Source organism: Sinocyclocheilus anshuiensis, unplaced genomic scaffold (genome assembly GCF_001515605.1).
Source record: "Sinocyclocheilus anshuiensis isolate Anshui unplaced genomic scaffold, SAMN03320099.WGS_v1.1 scaffold697, whole genome shotgun sequence".
Lineage (NCBI taxonomy): Eukaryota > Metazoa > Chordata > Actinopteri > Cypriniformes > Cyprinidae > Sinocyclocheilus > Sinocyclocheilus anshuiensis.
The window spans coordinates 387,617-404,262 of NW_015538036.1; the positions used below are offsets into that span (position 1 = coordinate 387,617).

General features: G+C 36.1%; 1 protein-coding gene across 1 annotated transcript in view; it reads right to left on the reverse strand.

The window, feature by feature from the left end:
* The window catches only part of LOC107680553 (death-associated protein kinase 1-like), an 80,260-nt gene that overhangs the window by 29,098 nt on the left and 34,516 nt on the right, over nt 1–16,646 (reverse strand). The window contains exons 4-12 of the mRNA XM_016476491.1: nt 15,624–15,762; nt 14,693–14,822; nt 11,680–11,728; nt 11,565–11,591; nt 6,880–7,032; nt 6,026–6,071; nt 5,847–5,936; nt 5,268–5,360; nt 1,434–1,553 (exon numbers count right to left, since the gene is read on the reverse strand). Of these exons, the coding sequence (XP_016331977.1) occupies nt 1,434–1,553; nt 5,268–5,360; nt 5,847–5,936; nt 6,026–6,071; nt 6,880–7,032; nt 11,565–11,591; nt 11,680–11,728; nt 14,693–14,822; nt 15,624–15,762 (847 nt within the window). The remainder of the gene's footprint in view (nt 1–1,433; nt 1,554–5,267; nt 5,361–5,846; nt 5,937–6,025; nt 6,072–6,879; nt 7,033–11,564; nt 11,592–11,679; nt 11,729–14,692; nt 14,823–15,623; nt 15,763–16,646) is intronic.

Genomic DNA, 16,646 nt, shown 5'->3' on the forward strand with positions numbered 1-16,646 from the left:
TTGTTCGTTTGAGTTTTCCCTCTTTTCCTCGGATTTCTTGGCTTTCAAATAGCTTGAAAAAGCGCAGTGTGCATTTTACTTTCACTTTCAAATTAGCGGCAATTTGGCGTTGATTCAATTCAAACAACGTCAAACTCATAGAACTTTTATTAACAAAACGAATAAAAATACACCATATATGCCTAATAAAATAACAAATTACTTACTTAAAATAAAATTACTAAAATTAAATTACTTAAAATAAAAACGGGCGCCTTTGCATTTCCTTTCTAAACAATCTTCTGCCATCATCTTGTCTTTCTCACCTCACTCTTGTCAGTCAGCTCGACTCACTCTCCTCACGTGATAAATAAAATCTGACTCCTGCTCCGTGGTGCACTGTTGTTCACGCACGGTTCGGCACGCTGCATTGAGCATTTAGTTTTTAAAAGTGTCTGTCCTCTAACTGAACTAGGCTAAATTATTTTTGTTACTATAAAAAATCTAAAAGACGGTGGGGGGCGGTGCCGCGGTAGGTAAATGACATAACCGGTGTTGCGGCTTAACACCGAAAACATCGATGTTATACGATGTTTTCGTATAACCGAAAACATCGTCTATCGCAGCAAGCCTAGCCGGTATGAGATTTTGATGGTATGATAACCTTAAGCAAAAATATCACAGTTTCACATAATAATTTTTTTCCGCAAAAACAATTTTTTTTCTTTTTTCTTTGATTTGTTTCCTAAAAAGATGAAAAATAAAGACTGACATCTTTGTTTCTGAAGACAGTCAGTTCCCCTTCAGAAACACATTCATATAAACCCCCTAATCAATATTGAGGGTTTTCTTCCAATAGTTCGTGCATCATGAACAGTGAGTGATCTGCCTGCTACAGTATTTTTCTCTGTGCGTCCGTCTTCAGCGTCTCTGGCCTGTGTTAACGAGCGTTTACAGACTTCATATTTTCACATAAATGACATTTTGGAAAATTATTGCATTGCAACGCAGTTTGTACAAGTTCAGAACAGAGACGAGTTGCAACAAGACAAAAAACGGCCGTTGCCGATCGCGTGAGTTCCAGGGGAAGCTCCTTAAGTTCGGCCATCCTACACACACGTGACTGACTGCTCGCTCGCACCAACAGGAGGAGGAGGGTCGTGTTACTCTCTACACTGCACTCAACCTGAGGGATTCCTACATTTTCAGTCTTTGAGGAGACATGAAAAACAGCGCATACTGCAGGGACGGTATAACGGAAAATATTAGTGGTTTTGAAACCGTGAAATTTTCAAATAGCGGTATACCTTGAAACCGGTAATCGACCCATGCCTATTGGCTACTGATCATTTGGACAGAGACCAAGTCAAGCAGAAACCATAAGCATGACTGTCACTCTCTCTGTTTTTTGCCATACTCATATCACCTCTATGAGTCTTGCTTTGTCTCCTTACCTTGTTAGATTGATTAATATCATAGCTGGTCAGAGATCCAAGCAGGTGTTTTAGACCTGGAACATTGTCGTCGTTGATAGCGTGGATTATAGCCTTCATGACAAATGAGTCCTCCTCATCCTGTCAAAAAACAAAATCAATTAATTAAAAAATAACTTTATGATTAACAGACCAAAACACATACTACAAGTACACATTACATTTATCAGAATGATACGCTACCATTCAAAAGTTTGTGGTCAGTATGATTTTTTTTTTCCATTTATTCCGCAACAATGCATTACATTGATCAAAAGTGGAAGTAAAGACTTTTATGTCCTTACAAAAGAATTTTTGACAAAAACTGTATCAAAAGTTTCTTTAATATTAAGTATATTAAGCATGTAAAAATATTACGCATTTAAACAACATTGATAATCATAAGGAAAGTTTATGAAGATGAACATAAGAAAATGATTATATGAGGCTGCAGAAAATTCAGATTTACCATCAATAAATGAAATTTTGAAATATATTAAATATAATTTTTTTTTCAAAACTGTAATAACATTTAACAATATTACTGTTTTTACTGTATTTTTAATCAAATAAATGCAGCCTTGATGAGCCTGAGAAACTTCTTTCAAAATCCCCTTACCGACCCCAAACTTTTGAACAGTTTTCAAGTTTTAGGTTTCAGGTCAAATTAATGAATACACAATTTGAATGATTCATTTTTGTATAGATTTGGAATTTTTAGTGGACAGATTTAGTAAAGATTTTTGACATTAATATACTTCCATAGATCAGGCCAAGTCACAAGTAAGAATTAAACCTACATTAACAATGTGAGCTACACAGTTCCAACATGTCTCTTGAACAGCTGTGACTTGATCTTTTTACGAATAAAAATAATTAACAAGCACAACTGTGATAAAAAAATCTGATGAAAAACTGTCAACATGACAGTATTTAGGCTACTATTCAATAAGCTTTAGAAGGGAAAAACAACAGCAAGCATCCTTTGACAGTCATGCTTTGAGCAAATCCTTTTATGCTCAGTAGTACTACAGTTGGTCTTATCAGCAAATACACAGTGTGAAGTCCTAATCCTATTGAATAATGCAGACGAGGGGCGGAGCAGAGACCGTGCTTTCTCTTCACCGCTCGACCGCTGCTTTGTGTGCTATGTGACCCAACCACCTCCGAACAGCATCTGACAGTTCAGACGTGTGGGACAAAACACTCAAATACACAGCTATAGGGAAACTGGACTGACTGTGAAGGAAGAAAAGAGAAAAAGAGAGTACGTGTGCTTGTGTTTAATGAAGGAGTGTACTGGAATAACACCCACATGCACGTCTCATACTAGACGAGTGTATCCAATTACACAGAACACACACTTGAACACACTCTACAAACAGCCAGAGGCTTCTAAAGAAAGCGATGCTGGAGACACTCATGGAGCGTAAAACAAGACTTCTACGTGACTTTGTGTCATTTTATGTGACCTTTAGGTGATTTGGGTGTAAACTTGTTCTGTCCCTGAAAAAACAAATATTGTGGAAAGACCATGACGCAGCGATGGTATCAGATGATAATACCATGCACTTTACAATATATAATATGGTACTGACAGCCATATTAATTTAAAAAGAATTGCAATGTTTTTTCTAAATTTTAAAGAAAAAAGTGCACTTGTTAAAATCATTCACTACCATTCAAAAGTTTGGCGTCAGTAAGATTTGCTGCTCAAGAAACATTTATTTTTATTATCAATGTTGAAAATTATTCTTTAATGAATAGAACGTTCTAAAAGAACAGAACAGCATTTATTTGAAACAGAAATTTGCGTAACATTATAAAAGTCTTTGCTGTCACTTTTGATCAATTTAATGCATTGTTACTGAATAAAAGTATTATTTTTTTCCAAAAAACAAACAAAAAAAACTTTTGAATGGTAATGTATAGATGGATTTTTAGAATGATAAAGGATGTCACATCTTGATTATTGTTGCTGACACCCTTCCTGTATGAAACACACCCATTTCCTGTCCACAAAGAAACCCCAAATTTCTCACACATTTAAGTGCACTATAAAGGCTGAAATATTTCTTAAGGTTACAGTATTATCATAACGCAGGTAATATTAAAAATACATTTTAAGTTAAATGATCACTTCAGGTGAGGCAAAAACATTTATTTTATGGCAATGTGTGACGTGTAAGAAAAAGGTAAAAAGAGAGATAGTAAGCTGTAAAGTTTAGATAACCATTTATGTAGCACAACGGCAATAACACTTCACTCTTCAGGTTTATCACACATCACTAAGCAAATATCTGGCCAGTATAAAGACCATGCAAAACCCCACATGGCTGTACGAGTGTCAACGAATGTGCTCATATTAAGTTGGATGAGTCATCTGACTTCATGGCAAGCTTCAATATAAACTTTCACTGCAATTAGCAATCATGCGTATTAATGTGTTAAACAGTAATCATTCCAAAACCAGAGTATTTTATTATTGTCCTAGTAAATATTGTGTGGAGCTGCCTTGCATGTGTGTGTCTGCCTCTACTCTCAGATGTGTGGGAAGCTCATTAGATCTGTTCATCCCATAAATACAGACCACGGCAGAGCTCAGGGATACGGGGGTTCCTCTGCTGTTGCCAGGCTCAACACACGTCTTTTAGGTTTTGTTGTTCTTTTTAGAGCCCTGCATTTCAGCCTGGGCCCGACGGGCTCCAACTTTTTTACACCCCTCGGGCTGGGCTTCGGGCCAATTTTCCCATCATAGTTCAGATGTGGGCCGGGCCTCGGGCCTGTTTTAGGCTTCTCCTTATTTTTATATTTTAGACATCCATCAATAAGTGATGAAAAAAATTGCCACGCTGGTGGAAACAACACGAGACCGTGCTAGCGGCTCGACGGTGTTTATTGTCCAGCCAGCAGCAGTATGGTGCGTGCCGTCAGCGCAGCTGAAGAGTTCTGCGTTTAAAAGTAGACCCTTTACAGCTACGAATGATGTATTACTCTTACTTTTATAAGCAAAAATGATGGCGTATCAACTGAAAAAAATGCAAGTGATCGCGCTGGGCCTCCATGTCCTGCAAAGCATCTCCGCACAAACTATTGGATATAGCGCACATTTATCTAGGTTTAACGTTAAAACATTGTTACATTTTACGGATTATGATTATAATGAAAGAGTTTTTGTTTTTGATTTGTTTTATTTCGTTAAGTAGTAATTTAAAGCTTTATATAGATATATTTATCATGTCTGTGAGGCATGTATTCTCTGAGTTTCGGTTAATTTTTGTGAAGCGCTCCTGTTCAAGACGAGACAGCAGAAAGTGCATCATGTTTGTTTTCTTTATTTTATAAAAGCACAACGTTTTGTTGATATTGTGAGTGCACACAAATAAAAGTAGACCCTTTACAGCTACGAATGATGTATTACTCTTACTTTTATAAGCAAAAATGATGGCGTATCAACTGAAAAAAATGCAAGTGATCGCGCTGGGCCTCCATGTCCTGCAAAGCATCTCCGCACAAACTATTGGATATAGCGCACATTTATCGTTTAAACATTGTTATATGCTTGAACTGTTTTATATCTATAGATTTTATTTTAGTCAAGTCGTGATGATTTGAGAAGGCTAAATTGATCAAACATCACTGTCTGCCGCTGGCCGCTTGGCCGTGCAGGGCTCTAGTTCTTTTTGCCATTTCCTGCTGCCTTGTTTTGTAATAATAATGTGTTTTGGAAGTCTACCTCATCTACACATCAGGTGTAACACATGAATGTAATCTTAAGAAGTTTCTTGAATGATGACTTTAACTGTGAACCCTTACCAGTGTGTCATCACTGCGTGCCACACTCATATTGCTCCTAGACAGGAAGGAGCGGGAGAGCCGATTACACAGAGAGATGAGACGCACCGATTGCTAAGGAAGTCAGACAAAACAAACAAACAAACAATATTAAAGGAGAGATGATATTCGTGACACATTCTATAGAATTTGTAACAGGCTTTTTATCTAAAGCATCAAACAGCGATTACAACTCCTCTCAATAGATTAAATGATATTTCAACTCTTCAAATGACGTTAACCGACTATTATTTGTTTTTATGACACAAGCTTTATTCTGCGCTTGAGGGCACTGTAACTTTATGCGTGCTTCTTTATTGTTTCATAGCTCCAAGGGTTTGTTTAGCATGCTTTTAACAGCGTGTGTGTGCTGTGTGGAAATAGCGTGACTTGTTGGCGTGGCACATAATGCTGATTCCTCAGAAAGAACTACTGAGGGCACAACACTGCTCACACTTTATGTCAAACAGTTACTTTTTTCACAGTAGAACATGATGTTTGCTATCTGAATGTTGAACATTTAAACAGAAAACAGTCAAAAGTCAAATAAAAAAAAAGCACCTTCCACTTTCTTCTGGCAGCAAACTTCTTAAATTTCTCCATATTCACTGCTGATTCCTTCCGACTCAGTGCCTGCTGTGTGTCCTTTGGCTTAAAAGAAGACATTCACACTTTTAACCAAGTGTTAAGATGATAATGTGCTTGATAACTGTTTCATATGTAGTGGTTGTTGGACAAACCTTGATCCAGGGGTGTTGAAGACTGTCCAGGATTGTCATTCTTTTTCTGTAAACATGAAAACATCATTTTCACGTGATATTTACTTTACATTACAGAATGTAATGAGCATAGGCAGGCCGTTTGTGAACCTCTCATTATTTAACTTAAAACAACAAGCTCCTACCTATGAGCACCTAAAAGACAACCTTCGGAGTAAACAAGAAGGCATTCAGTATACAAATCGAAAGATATTTATCACAGTGTGCATTGCGGAACACACAGAAGGAACTGTGGGATTGGGCTCTGGAATGTTGCATATCAGCTTTCGTGACAATTTTTAGACTTAAACAGCATTTATGCTGTGAATGACGCATTTTAGTGAAGTACCGACAGGACTTCTGCAGAACTAGTTTTAGTTCTCTTTTAAATATCATCAGAAGTAAATTAGTTCAGTGTAGATAAAGACTAAATAGTCAACCCGCAGAGAAGCAACTTGGTAGACCAATATGGAACCAAAACAGGAATTATTAACGTCTCCACATTCATGTGCAAAGCACCTGCTCTTGTTTGTTGACACAACCCACTTCCTCAGTTACTTAGTTAATTAGTGACATGATTTGTGACTAACGTTCTTCGCAGGATTCACTGATTCAATATAACCACATAAAATCAGTTAACAACTAGTTTAATGATATTTAATAATAGTTCTAAACAATAAAAAAAACCAATATAAATAGTGAAAAGTAAAAATAAAATATTATTCAAGCCAGTTGGTTTCTAAAAAGGAACTGCTCAATAAAAGAAATAACTAGTGGCAAAGGTGAACCCTACCAAACCACCTCAAACCATAACAAGCTTCTTCAGTGGTTCTTACTTTGGATCTTTGAGCAGTAACCGTGCAATGAAGTCTTTGGCCAAAGCACTGGTGTTGCTGAAGTATTCCTCATCAAACTCGTAGTCCACAGCTGACACATTGGCAAGTGTCTCCTGCTTATTTTCACCCAGGAAAGGTGAGGCACCACTAAGTCTGAAGATACAGAGAAAAAATACCATTTTATCACCCATTTATTGGATGTGAACGTCTACAGTACAGCAGCATTCAACAACAAGTTTACTATTTAAGTTTACTACTGACCATTACTATTAAAGTGTGAGAAAACAGGCAAAGGCCATTTAGCGTTCAACATAAGCACTTTATTTTACAAGCTCAATTCCATTTTTTCTTTTGTGATAAAAATCTGTTATAGACCAGAGTAACATTGGGTCCCAACAAGCTCTCTTTCCACTATTATAATCGAAACTTATTGCTGTTGCTAATTAAAAATCTGCAGTGATAAATCTTTGCATGGCTTTTAGAAACACTGTCAGGAGAAATTTTATTAATTGTTAAGTTACAGCTGTTCTAAATTCACACTGCTAATTAATGGTGTTCCCTATGGGTGAGAAGCAGTCTCAAAAAATGTGAGAAAAAGAAAAGAATGGTGGAAGAGGAATGCAAGAAGAGCGTCAGGATTAGATGTGTCAATGGTGTGCGATATCTACCCGATGTGAAGCTCTATTTTTATTTGCCTATGATGAAAAGGGAGTGTAAGGAACAGCCCTGAGATAGACATTGAACTTTCCAGCTCTCTTTGGACTGCTAATATTAGCACACGTTGATGGACAGATAGTGATGGACACAGATAGGATTGAGAAGACAAGAATAGACATTTTTGGCTCAAACGTGGCTTTAACAATCCTAAAAGTAGGCTTAATGTTCTTTATAGGGGTGCTCCGATTGATCGGCTACCGATCACTATTGGCCGATAATCGCTTTGGGATGTTTGATCGGCGGTTTCTATAAAGGCCGATCTCATAAACCGATCTCAAGCTGATGACGCGCCTTCCATGAGAGGTTTGGCATACAGCGGCACCGTCTCAGTCTCTGTCCGGCGTGGGTGAAATAATTATAACGCTGAAGGTGAGGTACAATTCATATTTCTTCATTAAATAACTTATAAAGTAATTTGAAGACTTTCTATGAGACATAATTTCACAAATAGCGAGAGTGAATCACCGCAAATCCGTGTATCATTCGATCATTCGTTTTTTGATTTAATATTGAAAGTAGAAAAATGAGAAAACGGCTCCTTTTTCGTTTTTTTTTTTTTTTTTTTCCAAAAAACGAAAAACGAAAATTCAGCTTACAAAAAACGAATGATCGAATGATACACGGATTACCGCACTCTCTTTCCTTCTTTTAAAAATGCCCAAATGGCTTCAAATCAAATCGCGTCTGCAAGCGTCTATAAGAGAGCTGCACAGTCGACACAGGAATTGTCACTTGGACAATCGAGGCAGTGTCGCATCGTCACTAAAGTTTATAAATTGCTTTTTTTTTTAATTCTTGCCAGTGTTTAACCATTCAGCGCTCGCACGCTCTCCTGGAGACTGTGCGCTCATGCACACTCGCAGCGCACACACATAACGCCAGGTTAACATTACTCCGTTTGCAGTGCGAATGCTGTGCGTATTTTTTCCGCGCTCATGTTAACGGATTAAAGTGTTCACACTGCACACGGTTGCTGTCCGGCAGTGTGTTCCATGAGCGGTGCATCTGCAGCAGTGCAGCGATTGTTTCCACACCGAGTTTGCTGTTATGCACGTGCTGAATTAAAGTGACAGCGCATTGTTTGTGGTAAATATGAACATGGATTGACACAGAAAATGTAGTAATAACACCATGAATGCATAATTAAAGTCTACTGTGTTTCACAGTCAACATACATGGCTTTTTGGCTAGGTTTAAAGGAAAAGATCACTTTTAGATAAACAAAGCAATAATAGATGGCACTCGTGGAGGTACTGTAGGAAAACAAAGTTCTGTATTAACCACAAGATTGCTTGTAATAAAGATTTAAATGCTAAAGAAAAGGCAGTAGAGCTGACTGTTTCTGTCAATGGCAAGTTTTAATTTAGAATGTTTGTGATAATGTAAGAAAAGTAGTTTAAATGTTTTGCCACTTGCTTGAGCAACTTAATATATAAATCTAGAAGTAAATGCTAAAGTAAAAAGCATTGAATAATGTGTTGCTTATATTTATTGCATTTAAACACGTCTATGAAAGATTGTATTACTGTACTATGTAAAAAAAAAAAGAATCACAATGCTGAAAAAGCATTTTTAGTAACAATATTTGGATTTGAAATCAAAATAATAGATAAAAGTTGTGTTTGTGGTAAACAGCAACAGATCAGTAGCGTACTCCTGCACAATGAAATACTGTAATTATAATTGAAAAAAATGAAAAAAAAAATTCCACCCCTCAAATAAAAAAAATCCCCTTCACAAGAGTCACCTAAAAGGGGAATTCATTTTCAAAAATTTCACCAAGGTCGATATATCGGCCGATAAGTTTTTCTGTTTGGCCGATGTGTTCGAGGCGGGACTTTTATTTTGACATCGCTGAAAACGGCAGCACCTGAGCACACAGTGCTCACATTCTCCCTCTTGTTCGCTGTCGACGTTTAACAGTTCTGTCTAATACGGATAGAAGTCTGTCTAATAATCAGATAGAACTGTTAAACAAAGAATTAAAATTAATACAAAAAAGTATTATAACGATTGCTTTTATATTATTAGTAATAGAAAGGCAAACATTATAATAATTTCTCATTTACCGTCAACATTCAGCAAATATATTTATTTATATATATTATTATATACAGGTGCATCTCAATAAATTAGAATGTCGTGGAAAAGTTCATTTATTTCAGTAATTCAACTCAAATTGTGAAACTTGTGTATTAAATAAATTCAATGCACACATCTAATTTATTGAGATGCACCTGTATATTTAAATATATATATTTGCTAATATATATATTATATATATTAGCATTTATATTGTTAAATAAATCTTTAATGTCTAATGAACATTACATTTCACAAACCTTGCATCCAACGTGAGATCTTGTGAAGTGTGCATTTGTATACTGCATGATCGCGTGTACTCCGTGTGACAGGAGGAGAGTTCAGCTGCACTGCAGATGCACGATCGACACACTTTAAACTCCTGATTTCAAACTATGTTGCGCTTTATCCATTTGCCTACTGTCCTATTCATGTCATTTTCACTGTGTGCTGTATGTAAAATGAGTGTTAAATTGTCTTTATTTGAAAAAATAAATATGATTCCCAATGCACACAAACTTCCCTGATTACCGAGTGCCCTGTTGGTTACAGTGTTTACTTCCTTTTTAATTATATTTTTATTTATTTGTGAAAAATACTTTGCCATCTAAAGTATTAGTATGTTTATTTTACACATTTATTTTTTAATCCATTTTCAAATTATTTCAAATTTCTTAAATATTAATTAAAATAAATAAAATTATATCAGCTTTTATATTGGCCATTGGCCATCCTGCTTTCCAAGATATCGTTATTGGCTGTCAAAAAAACAATATCGGTTGACCACTAATCGGCAGATACAGATTTCTGTGATCAGCGATCGGTGAATATCCTCAAAAATCCTGGTCGGAGCACCCCTAGTTCTTTATGTGATGATTTCTTTTTTTGCCCCTCTTTTGAGCATAGGGTGAAATATGAGCTGGATATTTCCAGTTTTCGTGAGATGCACCCTTTTACTGTTTACGTCAGAGTCATGAGGATTTGGTTCCCATCAAAAAGGAGGGTCCCCTTAGGTCTTATCACAAGCAACAGGCAAGTTCCATTGTTTATATTGCTCTGTGATATGCTTAGTTCCCTCTCACATTAACAAAACACACACATATAGACAGAGACAGAGAGAAACCTCAATGTTTCCACAAGAAGACCAACACAAGCTTTACAATTAGACGTTGCACCCAGAGGTTGCGCTAATAATCATTATCCATCACATTGATGGACTGGGTTATAAATTCCATGTCTTGCTCTATTTTTATATGGCAGTAAAACACTACAGTGCTTGGTATTTTTAATGTGATACTGGCATCACAAGAACTTCTGTGGAAAGAGCTCTTTTAGTCTTTTCAAGTGCTTGAATCTTTCTGTTTTTTTCCTCAGAAACACTGATTTCTCTCCCCAAATGCTCATCTTTTCTCTGCTCCCTTTCGAATCTTTGCCCGTTCTACACTGCTAATCCAATTAGATTATTATATTGTAGGAATGCTTCTAAAGTAGGGAATTGCAATTGACCAGAACTCAATGCATTCTCTATGCAGATCATGGAAACATCAATGTCTGATGCAGCACTCGGCTTACTAAGCATCCTTTTACTTCAAACATCAATCATTATGACAGCTGTTGCACAACGAGAGTTTATTCTATGATACTAGATGTCTGGAAAACACTTAGTTCAACTTCATTGGCTTCATATTCAGCTATATTTGTTCGCCATGCCTTCATTTTACTGCAGAATGTGATTACAGCTATGCTTTGAGAAAAATGATGCAATTACGAAAATGGATGCTATTTACAGCCTAAGTGAAAATCCATAAATGCATTTAGATTTCATTTGTAATGATATAAACTATATTTACAACATCACAACAACACTGATTATTATGAATACTCACAGAATATAAGTGATCACCCCAATGCTCCTAGAGTTAGACAGAAATAAAAACACATGATTAGCAAAGGAAGTGAGGTAACAGCGAGGTCAGATAATGAAATAATGCTCATTCTCACCACATGTCTGCCTCCAGGCCAAGCGGCTCGTAGTTTACCACTTCAGGAGCTGCAAACCACAAAATAAAATCACTTACAATACGGTCTTACAATTAGGGATGTTCATTTCGGTTATTTTTCCTAACCGACAACCGTTAACCGATTGTTAACCGTTAACTGACAAGATTATTTTAAATGAGAATTTAATTAAATTAAAAAGGATAAGTGTCTGTGACCCATTAAAAAATACTAACATTTGTTTTCCGGGGATTAATTTTACATGCGCAAAAAGCATGAACATGAGGATTCACATGGTCATCATACCACATCACGCACCTGCAGCGCTTCTGCGAGCGGAGAAAAACATAATAAAGCAAGGCTATATATATATCTAGGAGAAAGCGAGCGGAGAAAAACATAATAAAGCTAGGCAATAATAATAATAAATAGGCCTATACGAGAAATTTTTACTTGAATAATAAATTAAGAAAATGAAAGAAAAACTGTGTAACAAGTAGCCTAGTATGCAGAGCTTCGATTCATTTTTTGTGCTGCACGAAAGGAAACAGACGGAAGAAAGCGGCATCCTATTTTTCTTTAGGCTTATTTTAAAAAAAGCACAAAGATTTGTTTTTATTGTGAATGTACACAAATAAAGGCAAACCTTTTACAATTCCGATAATCTTTAGGACTAAAAAGGACATTTTAATTTTTGGGTGAACTATCCCTTTAAGTGTTATCACAGTAAAGCCATGATGTTATGCAAAACATTTTGTTGTACGTGGATATTGGAATGCGAGTGAAGTAGGCTACATAATAAATAATAATTTGCCATTCAAATACATCACGAATACGGAAACATTTGATTTTGTGTCGAATGAGAGACCCAACGTTGGTTTCAGTTTCGTTTTAGCCTAAATTAATTCGTTTTGGCTTGTCGTTTATATAGCTATAGCTTCTTATATTTTTAATTCTTGTTCTTTTCTAAATACTGTTAATTGAAAGGATTTGTTGTGGAATGAGGGGAACTAAAATAGCCTAGCTATGTTTACAGTGTTTATTATAATGTTTGTAAACATTTCGCGTCGGCATTAGGCCTATTTCTGAATGAAATAATAAAATGCGACTTATACGCGACTTATGTTTTTTTCCCCCTAAAAAACTATTTTTTTTTATACGCGTAGCGTATTTTAACCATGCAGCAAACCTTTTTAAATATTTTGATAAATTACTGAAAAAATAAATAATTAAATGACTTTTTAAACCGTTTAACTGATTGTATTAATCGGTCAAAATTCTTACGGTCGGTTAACCGGTTAAAATGAACATCCCTACTTACAATACAGAAGAGTTTGGGGTAAGCTGTGGCATATTTTACTTAATTTGACGTCTTGGCATTGAGAAAAGAGAATCAAATACTATTTAAGCATTAAAACAATTCTTATAACTTGCATGCATCTCTCAAAGTTATATATGGCAGCTAAATGATAAACTCTTTCTAAAAATAATGCACAGTTTGCAAGAGGAAGGGAGCAAAAACCTACCCCACTCTCCCTAACATTAGAAAATGCCTGCAAAATGTCTAGAAATGCTAAGTCAATGGTAGTGTATTTGTTGGTTTCTCACCGTATGAGCTGTGAAATGAGTCACTGCTTTCAGAAGTGACTCTGAAAACATTTTTTTTTTCTGATGTGTTAATGAGAAAATGAGGGAATAAGTCTGAGGTGGGAGAGATGCTGCTGCTCTCTATGCCTGAGAATTGACCTTGATTTACTACTTATATTATTATGCACTAGATCTGGTCATTGACCAGGGTTAGGAGGAAGCAAGCTGCTCCTTAACCCCAAGGTTAAAAAAAAATCAATGAAGTCATGCCTCAGTAATGGGCTAATAGTATTTTAGTATTGGATTGGATTAGTATCTTTAAAACCAGGTGTCTAGCTTGACCGGATTCTCTTCCATGAAGCCTGATCGTAACTTTGAGCACTGAAATAGACTACACTGTGGGGTAGCTGATGCTTGACCGTGGCCTTTAGCATTGTGTCTCTATTAAGACACTTGCTGTATCATTGCCTGCAGCCACACTGGCTGCCATTCAGGTAGGACTGGATGTGATGCCAATGGCATAGAGGGATGGGGGTGGTGTGGATGTGCATGTCTGTGTGCTTTCTGGGATGGCTGGGGGCTTGTTCATGTAAAATGTGACTGAAAACAGCAGAGCTATCTCATATTGTTAAGAAAAAGCAGTAAGATTTAAGGAAGGTTGTTTTGTAGTTCTGCTCAAAACACCAACACAAACACATCAACATACAATCCCATTTAAAGACGGGGCACACTTGACTGAAATAATGTTTCTCTTAAAAACCTGTTGATTTAAAAGCCTAAGCTTAAACACAAGAAAATGCATGTCTATGCCATGAATTTCTTTACAAAACTGCCAAGTGTACATGTGCATTTCTTTAAAAAAAATTGAAAAACCCAGGATGCCTCTTCCTACTTTAAAGAAGCTAAAACATACGTTAAGTTTTGATTTGCTTAACATTTTTAGTTTCTATTTGATTCCAATTGTATTTTTTTCATTGTTTACTAATTTTTCAAAAGATGTAAAATAGATAACAATATGTAAAATAGTAACAAAGATATAAAAATAATATACAAATATTTAATAATAATAACATAAAAACAAAAACAAATATAAAACAATATATGTATATAATTATTATATAATTGTATTTATACTATACAATTCACTTATCCACAATTACGTAATTGTAAATAATTACTATATTATAATTTTATTTAAAGTAAAAATTTATTATTAGTATATAAAATTCATGTTTACATGTTTACAATTCATGCAGGATTCATTGGGTCACAAAGCAGTGATCCATGGTGTTTCTTTACAGTTATGTCAGGCTTGTGGTTCAGATTACACATGAAAGAAGAAAAGAGAGGATTGGACAGAGGACCATAACAATAAGAGCGGGTGTAATTACAACACATCTCTATAGACTGACCAGCGGATGACACTGACCTACAAACTCTGGGGTACCAAAGATGTTTTTGAAATCGTTGCCAAAATCGATCTTGTGGGCCAAGCCAAAGTCAATGAGCTTAATGCGCGGGTGAGGCACACTCCGGTTCAACAGCATGATGTTCTCCGGCTGAGAGAGATGAGAACAGAGAAAGAATTGGAGGGAGAATGCAAAAGAGAGAATCAGAGGAACTAATGATAGGTGCAGAACAAAAACACAGCAGGAGTGAGAGAGAGAGAGCAGGAAATCCATAACACATGGAAATCACATGCAAAGCTACAGAAACGTTCACTAGAAAGCACAGGCATACTCAAGCCAGTCAGTAACAGATCCCTGCCTGGACATTCCATAGAAACAATACTTCCTTCAGTGGGCTTTATTCATGCACGGACTAAACTCTTAAAAGCTCCAATGACTTCAAAATATTTAACAGAAATGTTAGGGAGAGCTGTGTGGATGACTGCTCTGAAAGCAGTGGATCTAATTACTTAAACGCCGTTGCTAGAGTAACATGAAGGTTTCGAAATAAAATGCTAATAATGAGCAACTCTGTGACGGCTTGACTATTTTATTTTATTCTTTAGGTCTCAGTTAAGTTGGTTAATGTGAATGTCGGCTGCTTTGAAGTTCATTTTTCAGTTAGACTGGTTATTCAGGTTAAGTGGTTTTAGTGGGAGGTAAAAACTCAATCTACATCTGAAACTTTCAAAACAAAGACTACTAGAATATTAATGTGATTCTGCAATAAAACCTGTTAAAAATTACAGGGACTGAATTTATGACCATCCCAGCAATTATGTAAAGGGTGGAAATAAGTGGATAACCAGCAGGGAAGATAAAAGCACCTCAACTGATTTGTTGTGGCTGGTCCACAGCGATGCTAATCGCCACAGTCTGCCATTGGGGTGAAACTCAAACATGTCTCAGTACCTTCAGGTCAAAGTGGGCAATCTGTTTGGAGTGTAGGTAACTGACTCCATCCAAGATCTGCTTGAGGAACTCAGTGGCCTCCTCTTCACTCAATGACTCTTTCTCAGCTAGAAAGTCAAAGAGCTCCCCACCTGCCACACTGTATAGAGAGAGGACAGATGCTGACACTTGCAATAGAGTTGGTTAGTTGATCATCTCCATTTAACCAGGATAAAACTAATTGAGAATTAAAGGGATAGTTCACCAAAAATGAAAATTTTGTCATCATTTACTCACCCTCGCGTTGCTCCAAACCTGTATGAGTTTCTTTCTTATGTTGAACATAAAAGAAGATATTTTGAAGAATGCTGGTAATCAAACATTTGATGGTCCCCATTGACTCCATAGTATTTCTTTCTCTACTATGGAAGTGTTTCTCTACTGTGGGGACCAACAACTGTTTGGTTCTTCAAAATATCTTCTTTTGTGTTTAACATAAGAAAGAACGCATACAGGTTTGGAATGACATGAGGGTAAGTAATTGATGACAAAAGTTTTTGGGTGAACTATTCCTTTAAACACAAGAGTGACTTGGCCAAGACAGCAGCAAAGAACACAATAACTAGTTGCATACAACTGACAAATTAGTAAAAAAAACAAATAGCAAATTACAAGAATAATAAAAAAAAGAAATCTAAACATTCGCAATTAAAATATCAATATAACCTTTCAAACCAGTTCTACACTAACACGGGGAACAGCCAGATGCGGACAACAGATAGAAGACAATGGATAAATAGGTAAAAAAAAAGTGATTTAGGTGAGAATCATAAACCTTACAAATCAACTTTCACTGAATAAAATAGAAAGAAAAAGACCAATAAAATTACCGGAAAATTTATTTTGAAATAAGAGATCACTATAGTGTAAAAAATAAATAAACAGTAATATACAGTATATCACATAGAGTGAGTCTAGCTAATTAAACAGAAGAACCTATCTCTCTAATGTTTCTGAGTGATTCACTCTGACAGAAAGGGATGT